Source organism: Coenobita brevimanus, chromosome 65 (genome assembly GCF_032717465.1).
Source record: "Coenobita brevimanus isolate Jiangsu-jjx chromosome 65, ASM3271746v2, whole genome shotgun sequence".
NCBI lineage: Eukaryota > Metazoa > Arthropoda > Malacostraca > Decapoda > Coenobitidae > Coenobita > Coenobita brevimanus.
Window position 1 is genome coordinate 45,939,098 of NC_137018.1, and position 18,103 is coordinate 45,957,200.

The following is an 18,103-nucleotide window of genomic DNA, read 5'->3' on the forward strand; positions in this document are numbered from 1 at the left end:
CAAAAACAAAATAAAGATCCCTTCTCCTACCAATATATTTTTCCTGAAGCTGTCGAACAATGAATATAGCATCAGTGGTCCCCGTACCTGGCATAAACCCAAACTGCATCTCATCAATATTCACTCTTTCTCTAATCATACCTTCTAAAACTCTCTCCATTTTAATTAAAAAAAAAAAAAAACTACATGAAATCTTGGTCGTTAATCATTTATGAAATGCATTATATATTTAAACTGACAGTCATTGGTTAAATAATGAAATGCCCCATAAAATCTTGGCCAGCCATTAGCCATAACATGAAAAAATTTGCATTTAAAAATATGCAGCGTCTTGGCCATTAGTTAACTACAGGCCAGATCAGCCTACAAAACTAATGCGTAGTGGTATAAAAGACATACGCTTTCATCTCAGAGATTGGACATAACTCGCTAGTAGTCAAGGATGTCCTTCACATATATCATGATTAAAGCTGCTTTCCATAACACAAAGCATGAATGGTACAAGGCATGCCAATCACATACTTTATACTCAGTCCAAGTTGGTTTGAAGGTAAATGCTCCACCTCTGGGATTTGACATCAAAATTGATCCACATACAGTCCACTATGATTGGCTGGTGGTGTGACACACACACACACACACACACACACACACACACACACACACACACACACACACACACACACACAGACACACGTTCCCGCTTGCCAACTGGTGGATGGGAGTTCGCGCCTCGCTCAGGTTGCGAAAAGTTTCACTGACGAAGTGGGTGGTTACTGTCCCCCTTGAGCAAGGGGACGGGTGTGTGCGTGTGTGAAGGTCACAGCCTTGCCCTTAGATCGGACTATATGAGCTCTCAGCTCCCTTCCGGGAGGGTAAAAGCTGACAATCACGACCATCAAGTGATCCTGACCGACCCTGTGAATTACACACACACACACACACACACACACACACACACTTCAAACTGAATCAGATCGTGTCTTGCCGTGACTCAGTGCTCTCACCTTCTTATTTATACTCTGTACAACATCACGATAAACAATATAATAATTTTTTTTTTTTCTCTCTCCCTCTCTCTCTCTAGCGAGCGAGCGATCGAAAAAAGGAAACATAAGAGGGGTATTGATAATGGATTTGATGTAGAGATAAGTTTCATAATACATAAGGAAGAGGGAAGTTAAAATGAAAAGCAGCCAAGAGTGTGTGCGACCTGAGGAGGGAGGCTAATTCTCAAGGGACTATACACAATATTCTGGTGTGTGTGTGTGCGCACGCATGCGCCCCTCTCTCTCTATCATACTCCAGGACTTGTACTGTACGAGTCCTGTCGTACACTTTGTTCCACGTCAATAAAGTCATTACCAGTATATGCAGTCCTTTCACTTCCACTGTTCTGTCACCCTGTTTTTATTTTCCCTCAGCTTATCGCCTCTTTGTCTCATAAACGTAGCGTACCAGCGTACAGTGCCCCATTCCTTTCATCCCGTCCTCTTCCAACACTACCCCCTCGCTCTCTCTCTCTCTCTCTCTCTCTACATTTATATATATATATATATATATATATATATATATATATATATATGAATGTATGTATGTATATACGTTTTTGCTTACATTTTGTTGTGGTGTGTTTAGAGAGAGAGAGAGAGAGAGAAAGAGAGTGCAATGGAGGGAAGAAAGGGGTTGAGGAGTGGCAAGTATGGACAGGTGGATCTTGCGACCTGTGATTCCCTTCAGCCCTCCATGGAAATCCCCTGGGACGTTAGCGCAGTGTGAGCCTCTTGGCTGCTATTCATTTTAACTTCCCTCTTCCTTATGTATTATGAAACTTATCTCTACATCAAATCCTTTATCAATACCCCTCTTATGTTTCCTTTTATCGCTCACTCAAGAGAGAGTGAAAGAGAGAGACAGAGAGAGAAATTTATTATATTGTTTATCGTGGATGTTGTATAGAGCATAAATAAGAGGGTGAGAGCATTGAGTCAGGGCAAGTCATGATTTGATTCAGTCTGAAGTGTGTGTGTGTGTGTGTGTGTGTGTGTGTGTGTGTGTGTGTGTGTGTGTGTGTGATTACGTGCCTGTCACCCCACCAGCCAATCATAGTGGACTGTATGTGAAGCGATTTTGACGTCAAATCCCAGAGGTGGAGCATTTACCAACTTGGTAAACCAACTTGGACTGAGTATAGTAGTATGGTGTAGTGTAGTGGTTTATATTACACAAAAAATGGCGTGGTTCTCTAAATTTTCGGACTGTTCAGTAAAGTCTGTCTTTATTCACATTGGAAAGCTAAGCGATGAAGATTCTCTGGTTTAAGTGAGGAATGCTTTTTGGTCGCATTGTCTCCTGTAACAATGAATATTCATTGTGAAGTTACACTTGAAGCTGGGCAACACTAATGCACACAAGCGCTGGTAGCTTACACTTGATCGCCTTCACATACACACCATGAGAAGACATTACAGTAGATATAAGTACAGAGTTGCAAACCTTGTACTGTATAGTGCATTAATGAAAAAGCAGTGGCAAGATCAATAAGTAACTTTTTTATGTGAACTAATTGACTGTTTTGGTGTAGTAGCTGAGCTTAAATGAAGTTACCAAATGTTGTTAATCCCCTCATCCCCCTGTTGCCTCATGTTCTAGCTACAGACTTTCTCATTATATGCAATAAATCTCCTCTTACTTATACTTACATGAGAGATTGTAAACATGGTGACAAAATGAAGAATGTCAGAATTAATAGTTGTGGGCAGTTTGCACTTATGTTGGCTGTATGCAAATACAGTTTATCCCCTAACCCTGGGGGCCGTCACTTTCGTGACTAAGTACCATACTGCGGGGCGTCACTTTTGTGATTCAGGGATTTTTTAAATCACTTGTGCTTTCAAGTGCAGTCTTGTATCATCTATTAGTACTGCCAGTGTGTAGCTATAGGCAGCGCTGCTAATACAGCTAGTACTCGCATCCAGTGTTACCAATTTAGCCATTTTTCTGTGTTTGCCTCGCCTCCCCACCTCCCCTCCCGTACCCCCTCCCCCGCATAGCTACAACCAGGCCACACAACGCAACACCTAGCCAGTTTTTTCCATTCGCTTTTTCCACTGAAATGTGCCCTATGCCCTATTCTTATTAGAAAAAATATATATAGAAAAAGGAAAAAGCTAACTGATACTGCCATTGGCCATGAAGTAGCTAAATTATCACCTAGCAACACCCCACGTGCACTTGGTCACTAATTTTCCCTGTTAATTACCCATTGAAATGTCCCTTATGACCTGTTCTCATACTACAAAATATATATAAAAAAAGGGAAAAGGATAAGTGATACTTCCATCGACCAGCAAGTAGCTAATTTATTGTGTATTTAGAGCGTTGCTATCCCCATGGGAGGGGCACAGCGCGGTCCAGTCATCCACGCGGGTAAGGGGTTATGGACATTGACCCACATGGTCACCATACTTACCTACTACCAGTAGACCCAGTATACCTCAGTCTCAAGTCACCCTTACGTAATTATATATATATATATATATATTTTTCCTTACAACCTTTGAATGATTTTCTGTAAGACTATTCTTTATAGGCTCCAGAAGTGTCAAGTTAATACTTTCACACAGAAGCAGACTAGACAGTGAATAAAGTCTTGAATAAAATGCTTATAAAATATTTCATCCTTCCCTCTCCTATCTGCAGATATTGAGATCAACAATATGTACTGGTTTGGCATAAGCTGAAATGCAAAAAATCGATGATGTATCATTTTGAGAATTCGTATCTATATATTACAGCACTACATTGTTGTCAATCAGCATTCCTTGTGTTAAATCTGAACTAGGTATTGTCTGAGCATGCTTGCCAATATTATTTGTTTGTGTGCTTTATTTGTACATTATTATACAACATACATTAGGATTTTTTGTGTAAAATGGTCTTACTCCCATTGGATTGATTAAAGGTGAATGAGCTAATGTCAGTGCCTCTTCATGGAATTAGCTGATCTTCTTTTCAGTTTCTTCTCCATTTAGTTCAGATATACAGTATTTATCATGTATTGTTGTTGTTGTATATCAGCTGTTGTTGATATTTCATAATGATAATGAAAATGCATCAGTCATTCTCTCCAGTAATCTCAGACAGTTTTACCGATCAGGTCTGTCCAAGTAACATCAGTATAGTAAAACCTCACTATAACGGACTAGTTGGGGCCCAAGCCATTTGGATAAAAGCGAAATTCTGATAAAAACAACATCTGGATTTGCCCCTGCTAACCTGGACTTTTTTCGAGATATCAGACATTAGTCCGGATTGCACCAGCGGGTTTTAAACTGTTTTCACTACCATTGCAGTACTGTACTGTATTATACATTCACTACAAGAATCAAATTGTATAATATACATAATAATACTGTACTGCACGTTGATAAACATGTCTTTTATTTATCTTATTGTGGTAATCATAGCTGAAGTGGTCAGGCAGTCCAGACTGCTTGTGGCTTAATTTAGTCTGGTAGCTTCTCGATTCCAATAAAAGCGACTTTGGGTCTGTTGAAGCCCGTTATATCAAGGTTTTACTGTGATAAATATGTACATATATATACTGTATACATATATACTTTTTAATGATCCCTGTCAGATATTGCAGCATACCTCTCCCTCTTGGCCCAGTAACAGAACACAATGACTTGCACTGTGCCACATGCTTATAATTCATCACTGTAACCAAACCATGGCTGTAGTCTATGTTCTCTGCTATATTCTCTGTAGGTGCTCCTCTCTAGTTCTTCTGGTGATGTTCTCTTGCTATTCTCTTCATTACTTTTAGTTTTTATTATATATATACATACCTATATTATTCACCATTTGAAATGATCATCATTGTCTCAAACTTTTGGAAAGAGTGCATACCAACATCACCAGTGGATGGTTTCTCTCTCCCCAGCAGACCAACCCTCACAGAACCAGAGCCCCCAAGATGATGATCCATTTTCTCTGACTCCTCCACCTTCTCCCCTTCCTTCCCGCTCCCCTTCCCGTTCCCCCACCCCTTCCTCCAGCTCTCGTTCCTCACCTGACCCTTTGTGGGATGAGTGTGGGGAGATCAATCCTGGGACCCCACTCATCCCTATTGCAGAATCCTTCATGACCCCAGCCCTGGTGGGTGATGCCTCCACCAGAGCCACTAACAAGAGCAAGAGTAGCAATCCCCCAGTGGTATTTGCCTCAGGCGTGAGTGCACAGTATGTCTGTCCTCCCACTAACACTGGGGGTGGATGGGGGCGGGAGGAGACACGTAACCACCATTCCCATACCTCTTCTACCAGACACAGGCACTCATCATCCAACAGTGTCCCTCCCAGTGATGCACAGAAAGACAGGGAACCAACTGCAGCTGATGCACTATTGGGTGAGGAAAGATCATCATCTCCTACTGTTAACAGGGCCCTAACTCCGTCTCAGGAGGACACTTCCTCCTCCAGAAGCAGCCCCTTCATGATGCGGAAAAAAGTGCCTCATTCTTCTTTGGGTCACCACAGCTATTCATACTCTTCTCTGGATATGTATGCAAATAAAATGAGCTTAGAACCTGAAGGAGGCTCCAAAGACACATTCGATCCACATGCCAAAATTGGGGCAAAGAGTTTTGCAGCTTTCCTGTTAAACTCTAAACGTATTGGAGCTTCTTATCAGAACTTGCGTTCAGAATTAAAGAAGGCTGGAGTAGATGACAAGAGAAACTTTGAGAAAAAGGACAGGTTGGATGATGAGGGCATTTCCTCCAAACTAGAAAAGGAGGTAAGTAAATCCTTGGAATTCCTAGCTAAAGATAACACTAACCAGTTTGCCAGTGAGAGTGCCGATCTTCCCTCCTCACCAAAGCAGCTTCTCGGAGCTGCTGCCGATTACAGTGTGGTGGCCTTGGATCCTCCTCCGCAAAAGAGGCCAGAGGCATCAAAGCCTATCCCCATCATCAAGCGGCTCTTGGCTCCCTCTGGTAGTAGCAGTTGTCCCATGCCCTGCCCCTTGCGTGCCTCGCCACTTACTAACCCATCTGTCTCGTTCTTGCAGCCCGCTACTAACCCCCATCAGGACTCTGCGTGGGGCGGCAGGACCGGGGGCAGCCTGGGGAGGGATAGTGGTAGTGATGCATTCCTGCATGAGTGTTTAAAGCAGCAACAACAACAGCAGCAGCAGCAGTGTGACATTAGCATGACCCCTGCTGATTACCTTCTTGCAGGCACCACCACCACCAGCAACAAACCAACCCCCTCGGGCCCGCACCTCCCTTTCTCCAGTAACCCTCTCACCCCTATGACCCCCAACTCCTCCTCCCACACCTCCTCCACTTCGTCGGGCACCCAGGCTGTTCCCAATGCTGCACAGCTGGCCAACAGACAACCCACACAGGACCGCTATGCTGCCCTGAAGGACCTTGATGAGGAGTTCAAGACACAGAAAGAGTCAGAGACCATATCATCAAGTGAGTTCAGTAAAATAAAACATTGTTACTATCTAAAATTTTTAGAAAACAGATGTATATGTGAAGTTTTTCTGGACACTCAACCCAAAACTGCAATGGTACAGTCAGATTTAGCTGTACAGTAGAGCCTAACAGCTATGGACTAATGGGAAGAGGGGGGGTTCAGATGCAGACTGTCCAGAGTTGCCAATGAACACAGTCAGTTTATTAATATTCCTAAATCATGACCCATATATGAAGGCTACATGCTTCAGTAATGATCTGAAGATACAGTAATATAAAATTAATATAATTGTACCATTATGTAGTAGATGATAAATATTTACCTTAAATGACGAGGTGAAAGGAACTCTTGCCAAGACCATATAGTAGATGAGTGAACAGTTCATTTATTGTACGTATGCATCAGAAGTAGTTCGTGTTGCTGAAATATTACCAGAAGTACTTGCAACTGGGTTTAAGAACATATCCACTTTCATTTGTTTACCTTGCTGATGTTGTTCCTTGATGATTTCTCTCAAATTCCAAATGTGTTCATAGTAGGGTTTTGCTACTTGGTTTTTGGTTGTCAGTTTAGTTGAAAATAACTTTCAAAACTGGCACAGTACTGATTTGGGGCTTAGCAACATCACATCTGTCCTTGTCACTGCTACTCTTCGCTTTATCACCAATGCACACCTCCCGGGTGGTTTCTTCCTCAGAGATCATCTGGTAAGCCAGATCACCATTGTCGTTTGCACCCCATAACTCAATACGTTTTAAACTAATGTCTAGTTTCATCAGTGTTGTACACTTTAGATTATTGAAGCTCTTCCCAGGTTCTCTGCTAACTGTGTAACTGCACAAAGTGAAGCTTAACCAGTCACACATATGCAACCACTTCTTATTTGCACATGTCACCTGTAAGCAGCCTCTTCTTTCATATGTTTTCTTCATGATATTGATCCACTATTACATATATTTTCATGTACAGTGTATTTCAGGACAAATTGAGTTAGTTTTTCCCTTGACTTTCTTGATGTTACACACTGTTTTTTCACTCCATATTCTTCACACACATGTGACACAGGCACCCTGATTCAGATTCCCTCATCAGTTCAAGTTTTTGTGCATGATATCCCCTCCTCCTTCTGACTCAGGGCATAGACTTCACAGCCTGTTCCCAAGGCCAAGTAGTCCTCCTCCATATACCTCCACATGTCATGACTTCAGAACTAACACCCACCATCCATATTGAATACAGTAAACTCTCAGTTACTATCCATCATAACAATATCCATCCTACCTCAACATCCGGTAAAATTATGCAACATCCAATGCCGAAACGGGATGTAACTGGCAGTTCTGTCTACAATCTGGCATTGAAGAGTATCAGCCAGCTTGTAAGCTGTAGCCAACCGGTGCTGTAGCACTGCATTACTGTACTGTATCATTATTTTATTTTATTTTATGCTTAGTTTTTATCTTTTATTCATGAGAAAGTTTTTAGGATACAGGCTCGATACAGGTAATAACACAATATCCAGCTTGACATCGAATGTTGATCCGATGGGGGTACTATGCAACATCTGGCATTTTGCTTTATGCAGTGTAGGGCATGGGTGAAATTAAAACAGATAATTGAGAGTTTATTGTACATGCTACAGCTTTCTCATAAAGGACTGGTGTATTGGTATTAGCGGGAGTATTTTTACATGTCAGTGAGTCTTTTGGTAGATCATGAAAGTCTGCTTTATGAAATTCAGATCCTTAAACTGTTCCGTGTCCCCATTGGGATTCGAACCTGGGTCCAAAAGACTGCAGACCACCTCTCTGCCCATTCAGTCACCGCCTCTCCCATCTACCTATCTATCTATTGCCAGATGCCTTAATCCCATAAGGGGTGGCCACTAACAAATCACCTCCATGTCGCCCTGTCCCTGGCCATTTCATTGCCCTGATCCCATCTCACACCCCCTTCTCTCATATACCTCTCCACTCCATCCCTCCATCTCATCCTTGGCCTCCCTCTCCCTCCCTCCACCTCACTCACATACACTCTCCTAGTCAGTCTCTCACTCTCCATCCTCTCCACATGTCCAAACCACCTCAGTGTGTTTCTCCTGATGCTTTCTATCACAGCCACATCCACACCACAACATTCATTCACTTCCTCATTTGTCAGTCTGCCTCTCCATGTGACTCCACATGCTCCTCTCAAGTAATTCATTTCGACTGCTCTCACTCTTGACTTCTGTCCCTCCAACAAGGTCCAGCTTCACTTCCATATGTTTAGAGTTGGTATCACAATACTGTCATGTAGTAGCTTTTTCACTTCCATGCTCACTTCCCTGTTTCTTATCACTGCCTTCAAAGAACCAGCAACCTTTCTTCCCTGTTGCCCCCTTTCAAGCACTTCACCGTCTAAACTTCCATCCTTACTCATTACACTGCCCAAGTACTTAAATCCACTCACATTTTCCATTTCCTCCTCATCCAGCCTCACTGTACACTCACAGACTTTGTTTCTCTCGAAGACCATAACTTTGCCCTACCCTACATTCACCTTTAGATTCTGTTTCATACACACTCTCCCAAACTCATCCACCAAGCCTTGCGGCTCCCCATCATCTTCACTTAACACAGCATCATCTGCAAACAACAGTACAGGTAGTTTCCAAACATTGCCCTCACTCACTAGGGCTCGCTCCAGCATCCACTGCCCTGCCTTGTATCTCTTTTATAACCCCATCCATATACAGATTGAACAACCATGGAGACATGACACATCCTTGTTTCAATCCAACCTTCATATAGAAAAATTCACTCAGTTCACTATCCACACGCACTGCAGCCCTAGAACCCTCATACATACTCTTCACAGCCTTCAACAACTTCCCATCTACTCCATATATTCTTAATACTTTCCACATTCCTTGTCTATCCACCCTGTCATATGCTTTCTCCAAATCCATGAAGCCACATACAACTTCTTTCCCTTCTCTAGAAACTTTTCCACCAAAGATCTGAGAATGAATGTCTGATCTACACAACCTTTTCCTTTCCTAAAACCTCCCTGTTCTTCTCCAACTAATTCCTCTGTTATTTCCCTAACTATGTCAATAAGTATCCTACCATATACTTTTCCTATTACACTAAGAAGACAAATACCCTTATGATTATGACACACTTCTTTTTCCCCTTTTCCTTTATACAGGGGAATAATTATACCTGACTTCCAATCCTCTGGGACTCTACCTTCCTCCCAGGCCAATGTGCACATCTTCCACATCCATTCTGCTGCTATCTCTCCCCCATGCTTCAACATTTCACCACACACTCCATCAATTCCTGGGGCTTTCCCCATTTTAACTTTTCTTCATTGCTTCCACAACTTCCATCCTACTGATTTCTTCCTCTCTTCTCACATCCCTTCTACTCCTAGCCATTCCCCAGCCACTTATACTTGCATTACTTTCATTCTTTATATTCAACAATTCCTTACAGTGTTCTCTCCATCTGCTCACTTTTTCTTCCTTCTCCACTAATAATCTACCATTTTTATCTTTCACTCCCCAACTAACTTCTTTGGCACCCTGTCTAACTTTCTTTACCTCTTTCCAGAACATTTCCTTACAATCCCTCCACTTGTTCCTTCCAAATTCCTTATCCACTCTCTTCTTACTCTATCTTACTAATCTTTTCACCTCTCTCTTCCTCTCCCATGCTTTCTCATAATACCTGATGTATCTCTTGATGTCCCAGTTCATTGAAATGGGATATGATGAACAATAACTGAAGACTGTTTAGTTTAGGGAACTCAATGAAACACATGAATAATGGATGTAAAACAAATTATGGTGCACACCAGGCAACAATGCACGGCCTAGTGGACACCTCGCAAATCAAAGGTCTTAGCAGATTATTCGAAAAGAATTGTGTCTGCAGACAAACAGATCAGAACCAACAGATTGTTTCCATTTCTTTTGAAATTGTTTTCAATGGTCTACTGTATTTTGCCTTTGCCATACTGCTTCCTGTGCTGGGATATATTTCAAGTGTACTTCAGTATGAGGGCATTTAACCCCTTAACCGCGGGGCGTCACTTTCGTGACGCTTGGGAGCAAGGGATCATACCGCGGGGCGTCGCTTTTGTGATTCTGTGTTATTTTGAATTCACCCGGGCTTCCAAGTGGGGGCTTGTATCATCTATCAGTACTGCCAATGTCCAACACTAGTCAGCACTCCTAATCTCATCTGTACTCCCATCCATTGTTGACAATTTAGCCCATTCTCCCCGTTCTTGACTCCCCTCCCTACCCCCCCTCCATTACCCTATCCTCTCACCTGCCCGGCCGTGCTACGCTAAGTAAATCTTCCCTGGAATTTTTCACTGATTTCATCCATTGAAATAAGCCCTATGTCCTATTCTTATACCAAATAATGTATACAAGAAAGAAATAAGGTAAGTGAGAGTGCCAAACACCTGGAATTGGCTAATTATCACCTGACAACACCTCACGTGCACTCGTTCGCTAATTTTCGCTGTTTTTTTCCCCTTGAAATATGCCGTATAATCTATTTTCGTAATAAATATACATGTAAGGAGGGAAGGGAGAAGCCTAAGTGATATTTACATTCACCTGGAACTACCTAATTTATAATGTACAGTAATCACTCCAATATCCGGATCAATAGAGCCATCGGTAGGTTCGGATATTGGTTTTGTCCGGATATTGGGCCCCAGCTTATGGACTTGTACTTACGGACCCTAACACAGAGAAACACCTATACAACTCCCTCCGGACATGCATAGCACCTATTTAACACCCAAATCACACCAATAAGGCACATAAATGACTGAAATAAATGCAATAGACACATAAAATGTGGGTTTAGAAGTATGTTCATACATTAATAAACATTCTGGTACTTATGGACTCTAACCGAACCTAACCTAACCGAACCTAACCGAACTCTGAAAAACACATTCCTACTGCACATGCATGAGGTAAGTTTAGTATGGAAAGAAGTACAGTATGACACTTTCTGGTAAGTATAGTATGGGAAAAAATACAATATGAAACATTCTGGTAAATATAGTATGGAAAATAGTACAACATGAAACATTTTGGCTACTTACAGCAAGTCCCTGGCCACCTCGATGAATAACCGCTCCTCTCGGACTCTGACAGTAAGAACGATTTCCTGAAGCACTTGCACTACACTCTTCCTGAAGTCTTGCACTGAACTTAGTCACTAACACACAGAAGTCCGTTCTTTTCACAGTGTTCACTTTAGTCCAAATAATGTTCCATTAAATTTAAGTGTTGCACATTAACTTTTCCCAAGTTTTTTTAAGTTTCCAAAGCCAAAACAAAGAAGGTTAGTTACGTTAAATTTCTTTTCTACTTAGTCTTTTCTCCCAACTTGAAAACCTTAACACAACACACCGTTTTTTTCACTGCACAACACTCAAAATTCCCGTGTGGTCTAGTGGAGAAGTTCTTGCTGTTTATTCACTGTCAGAGCCCGAGAGTATCACTGGCAGGCGTCCAAGGGGTGCATCGGTGGGTAGTGGTGATGGCGCACCGACTACAGAAGACTCTGAAGACAGCCGCAAACTCACACGTCGAGCGGTGACTCCACTGTAGCTGATGTGCTGGGCTGTGGCTCGGAGCATGAGGGCCTGTCTTGGGGAGGCAACGGAGTGGAACCAGGGCTTGGCACAGCGGGGGTCACGGGCCTGAACAAACTGTCAATCGTTGACTGACGCAAGGACCGACGATTCTGGCGATTGATGATGCGCTGCCGGAAAGCACGCACTTCCTCCACGAGTCCCAAGGGCCCCCTCTCCCTGTCGCAGTCCGGGTGTTCCAGGTAGTCTAGGACTCCGAACTCTAGATGTTCCCCGGAGTGCGCTCAGCTTGGGGATGGCTGGAGTAGTGTCCTGCTGGGCGGAGTCTGCATCATCATCGCCGTCGTCGGAATCTTCAAGTTCGGGACTGACACCAGCAACCGAAGACGCGATCTCGATATCAGACAACGTCTGATACCCAGGATCGCCTCGCCCTCGTCGTCGTCCAACCACTCACGAACATCGTCCACATCAACATCGTCAGCCGTGCGCATAGCCGTGCATGGAAGTCATCCACGTCAAACCCTAGGAAATCGTATCTACATCTGTTCCGAGAAGCAGACGAGACCAACCATTTTCAAGAGTTTTCACAGGGACTTCCTTCCATGCACTAGCCCAGTTGTACAGCGCAGACTTGATGTTGTAGCGGCGAAGGTTTTCCAAAGTCCGCTTGCCTCGAGTGTCACGTCCTTCCCTGCGCTCGTCCTCGTCCACGTCCTCGAGAACCACCATAACCTCGTCCAGGAACTTCCGACGGTACAGGCGCTTTGTTGCCACGATCACTCCTTGGTCCATTGGTTGAATGAGAGCAGTCGTATTAGGGTGGCAGAAACATGCACCTAATACGGCCATTCTCAGCAACCAAGTCCTTGTCGCACGGGTGGGCAGGTGCATTGTCGAGGAGAAGGAGAGCCTTTACCTGGTCGCGAGGAATTCCCAGTGTCTTCGTCTGGTAATGTATGACCTCCTTGACGAAGTGATGGTGAAACCAGTCTTTGAAAATCACAGCTGTGAACCATGCTTTCAAAGAATGGTACCATACGACAGGAAGGACATCCATCACCCCACGAAGGCACCGAGGCTGCTTTGCACGGCCAACAATAACGGGCTTAAGCCGGTGCATGCCGTTAGCATTGGCACAACACAAAGCAGATATCCGTTCCTTAGAAAGCTTGCGGCCAGGTACACGCTTCTCCGTCTCATCGGCGTGAGTGTTCGTTGGCACCGAGCGATAGAATAGGCCAGTTTCGTCAGCGTTATAGACTTGACCGAGAGTGAGGCCCTCCTGTCGATCAAGCCTTTCACCTTGTGCCGAAACTCGTCCACTCCATCCTCGTTAGCGTCCAATGCTTCGCCATGTGCTTTACAGTTAGTAAGGCCATGTCGCAACTTGAACGCGAAGAGCCAACCCTCGGATGCCTTGAAGTCTAGGGCGTCGTGGAAGCCTTGCAAACTTCTCAGCAGCAGCCTTCAGCTCCGTTCCACGTACCATCACACCAGCTGCACGTTGCTGTCGATACCAAATCAACGTGGAGCGGTCGATCTCTGCATACTTGGGAGTAAACATAACCTTCCTCTCCACGTTGCGTTTGCTTCTCGACGAGAAGTCAGCCGTGTACTGCATGAGCTTGTCTCGGGAACGCTTGATATCAAAAAAACAAAGTCGACCGGGCCAGGTTGAACTCGCGGAGAATGCGAGAGGAAGACCAACCCGCATCAACCTTCTCCAATATCTCCCGTTTCTTCTCCAGAGTCAACACCACTCTCTTCCTTTTCTCAGGAGGCGGGGCCATCATCACACACACTAAGAGTAGGGCAGAGAGCAGCAGGAGGCCTTGCAGCAAGTACGGCACCACCACAAAAGCGAGCACGTGGGCAGCCATTACGAAGAGCGCAGGTCCAGTCGCGGTGAGAGACAGGCGGGAAGTGGGGAGGATGCAGCGGCGCTCTATCGGACGTCGGAGGAATGACGAACCAAAACAATGCTCTCACGCGGCGCGCGCGGCAAGTTCAAATTACGGACGGCAAAAAATCGGTTTTTTTTCCAATTTTTTTGGATTTTCGGACCATTTTGGGAATGTTTGATCCCAGGACGATAAGGTTCGGTTAGTGGGGATGTTCGGTTATTGGGCGTCCGGATATTAGAGTGATTACTGTATTGTCTAGATTTCCTGCCAATCATATCAGTGCTAAACAAAGATGTTTCAAGATCTAACATTGGTAGCTCTGAAAATATATCTCCTATGTAGGCCTCTAATCTATTTTCGAAATAAATATACATGTAAGGAGGGAAGGGAGAAGCCTAAGTGATATTTACATTCACCTGGAACTACCAAATTTATAATGTATTGTCTAGATTTCCTGCCAATCATATCAGTGCTAGACTTAGCTGTTTCAAGAAGTAATATTGGTAACCCTGAATAACCCCTTAGCAGGCCTCCACGCTAGCCCTCCGTTATCAGGTTACTCTCAACTTCCGAAGTGAGAGCACGTATGTTTCTTCTTGCTGACTTCAAAGCCTTTTTTCACCCCCATGCAAATGGCCCTGTGACCTTTACCCCCTACTAAACCTCGTGTGGAAAGAGGTAAAGGGCTGACAATTGATAAAAGAGTGACTACGATCTTTCTATTGAGTAAAACAGTGCAAGTGGAATTGTAAATAATGTGTAAATAATGTGTAAACAGCAAGTGAAAGTAATGAATGTAAATATACGTGAACAATGGAAAACAGTTCTATAAGTTATTTCAAGTGACAGTGCACAACACAGTGTAAATAAAAGAGAAATGTAAATAACGTAAATAAAATAGAGAACGTAAATAGAAATGTAAATGAGTAGTATTATAAGAATACGAGTATATACCCTAGGAGTAATGAAAGTGAAAGTTTCACTCTAGCATGTCTGAATGCTATGAGTTATGAGAGTGAAGATGAAAGTGACATTCACTCTCAGTGCCAGTATACAGGACGAGAAAGTGAATGCTACGTATTTTACTGAAAGAAATTGAATCCCTACAGTGACAATAAACTAATACTACTGAAGGAAACTTATGAATAAAGACTGTAGATATATATAAGTGTTATATAGTAATAGAAATATAAAGTGTGAGGGGTTTTATGAATAATAAATGACAGACTACTAAGAGCGAACTAGTGCCAGTTCGACGATCAGACGCGCTTGTAATTTCCATTGCTTTCACAGTTTTTTTTTTTTTTTTTAGTATGGATCCCAAACTACTTGAAAATTGTAGAATAGTGTTTATAGTGTTTGTATCTGGCTGTGGTAATCATATTACGGGTTGTCGGGAAGTGTAAAGTGGAGACTTCGTTACCCTACTTCAGAGGTCTCCACAAGTCCTACGGTAACTGACGAAGGCTCAACAATCATTCCAGGAGAAAGCTGAAGGTATGTGCCATAAGCATATGTAATTTTATTATTCTAGGACTAATAACTGATTTTTGGCAAATATTTTTTGAGAGTCTGTCGGAGCCCAAATAACCCCGCGGCACACGCAAGTCATTGGTAACAAGCCCGCGGTGTAGAGGTTAATGAATATTGGACATATGTACATATCTGGACATGGAATGACCAATACCTGTTTAGCAAGCAGATGACATGATTTTATTTTAAAAATTATTTAATTGAGAATGGAGAGTTATTACCATGCTACATATTGGGCTGATAGGGCTGATCTTTGGGTGGGAAAAAAGGTCAGGGTGTTGATTATGATCATCATCATCATCATTATTATGTTTATTTAGATATTTGCTAATGTTGTAGCAGCCGTGTCTCAGTGGGTTAGAGCACTCCGCTCTGGCCGAAGGGTCGGAGGATCGAATCCACCCAAGGGTCATTGGTAGACATCAGGAAGGGCATTTGGTCATGAAATGCTACATGCTCCAGTCCAAAAGTCCTCTACCCAGAGGCAATGCCTTAGCCCTTCTGGGATACCTGGCGTAAAACCAAATTATTTTTTTATTTTATTTTATTTTTTTTTTTGCTAATGTTGCATGCTGTCAGCTGTATTTATATTTTCTCAGTTATGAGGTGGATACATTGCCAAATAGTTTTAAAAATTTATTGGGCAGTGAGGATCACACTGAGTTTTAAAAGTCATTATTTACTGTCTCATTCTTTATTGTAATGATGTGAATCATGATATATGTATGCAGCTGTATATGCATAGTACTAAATATATCCCTGCCAGTAAAGATGACAGGGTTGTGTGTTTCACTACTGTCTGTCTTTGCTTGGGATTACAGAAACACTAAAGCAAAGATCAGGATAGAACATTGTGGGCTTCTTGATGAGATAAAGAAAAGGTAAGTAAATTTGAGTAAAAATCCATCAGACGCGCAGACCACGGTTGATATCGCTAATTCATTGTCAGATTAGCGTGGTATGGTGGAGATATTTGCTGTGGTGAGTGACCATCGAATTGGGCGTCTTTTCTCCGTAGTGTTGGCAGCCCCTTTTTTCACTGAAGTGATGACGGGTTCCTTATGGGTTTTCAAAAGACAGTTCTTAGTCAAGTTACACTTTCACTTGCGTTGCTGCTCTTAAGACTTTTACCTGTAGCTGACTGTGTGTATTTGCATGGCCTCATCAGCTAGAGAGTTAAGAACTACAGTATCTCATTAATCCCTGCATTGGTATTGTCATAGTTTAATATTTTATTGTAGATTTTGCGACAATATTGTATTTACCAGTTAGAAATGTTAATAAGCCAGAGGGTTAACTGCAGTAAAACTTTGATATAACGACATTCATTCTAACGACAACTCCAAAGTAACGGCACAGATCTTCCGAGGAATGTTTATGCAAAAAAATTTTAAAAATTCCCCCCAAATGGGAAAAAATTAGAAAGAAATTCAAATGTGGCAGGCGCTGCGTGCACCTCGATCGTCTGTTTGCAGTTTCCCGCCAACTGGATATGTTTATGCTCACCCAGTCCTCCTGCCTAGCCTGACCCCAGAGTGAAAAAAATTAGCATGTAAGGTTAGATTTAAGAACTAGTGTTATAGACTTCATAACTTAGTGAACATATTTACGTAGTGCCATCTATTCTACTCCAACCTGCCAACTAGCTTACCTGGATTACTGTACTTACCTGGATTACTGTACTGTACTTACCTGGATTACTGTACAGTACTTTACTACAGTACAACACCACACTTGCCAGCATTCTTTTGTTCTAAATAAAAATTTTTTATTGATTTGGTATGTCTGCACATGTTTATATGCTTAAAAATGTGTTTAAATGTGTTAGCGTGAGTTCCAGAGATATCGATAGGTGTAAGCCTCAGTCTAACAGAATTTCGTTTTTTTCGGCATGCTCTGGGGCCCCTAGGGTGCCGTTAAATCGAGGTTTTACTGTAGTTGCAGAAATCATTACCCATTACTCATGTTTTACCAATCATTTAACCATAAATATATGGTAGTGTCTTGTTCCTGATAAACTTCAGTGGACATCAGTTGCACTTTTTTTTTTTTTTTTCCTCCACGGATCTGGAAAAAGCATATGACAAAGTGGACAGAGGAGGATTGTGGAAAGTTTTGCGCATGTACGATGTAGATGGTAAGCTGCTAGGTGCCGTCATGAGTTTTTATGATGATAGTGAAGTATGTGGGCATCTAAGTGAATGGTTCACGATCAGTGAGGGGGTGTAACAAGGTTGTGTGATGTCCCCATGGTTGTTCAATATACAGTATATATATATGGATGGGGTGATGAGAGAAATAAAAACACTAGTAATGGAGAGGTGGATGACATTGGTAGTGAATGGTGATGGATGGAATATCTCAAATTTGTTGTATGCTGCTGATGCAGTACTACTTGCAAATAACGGACAAGAACTTGGTAGGGCTAGTGCAGAGTTTTGCTGATGTCTGTGAGTGTCGTGCCTTGAGAGTAAATGTAGAAAAGAGTAAAGTGATGGTTACTGAGAGAGAAGGTGACTCCCAGTGCGATGTTACAGTGAATGGAGAGAGACTGGAACT

The 18,103-nt window shown here is 42.7% G+C and overlaps 1 protein-coding gene across 1 annotated transcript in view; it reads left to right on the plus strand.

Moving 5' to 3' along the window:
* Positions 1-18,103, plus strand: part of LOC145404878 (uncharacterized) — a 108,439-nt gene that overhangs the window by 57,875 nt on the left and 32,461 nt on the right. The window contains exon 6 of the mRNA XM_080276379.1: positions 6,245-6,487. Within this exon, the coding sequence (XP_080132505.1) occupies positions 6,245-6,487 (243 nt within the window). The remainder of the gene's footprint in view (positions 1-6,244; positions 6,488-18,103) is intronic.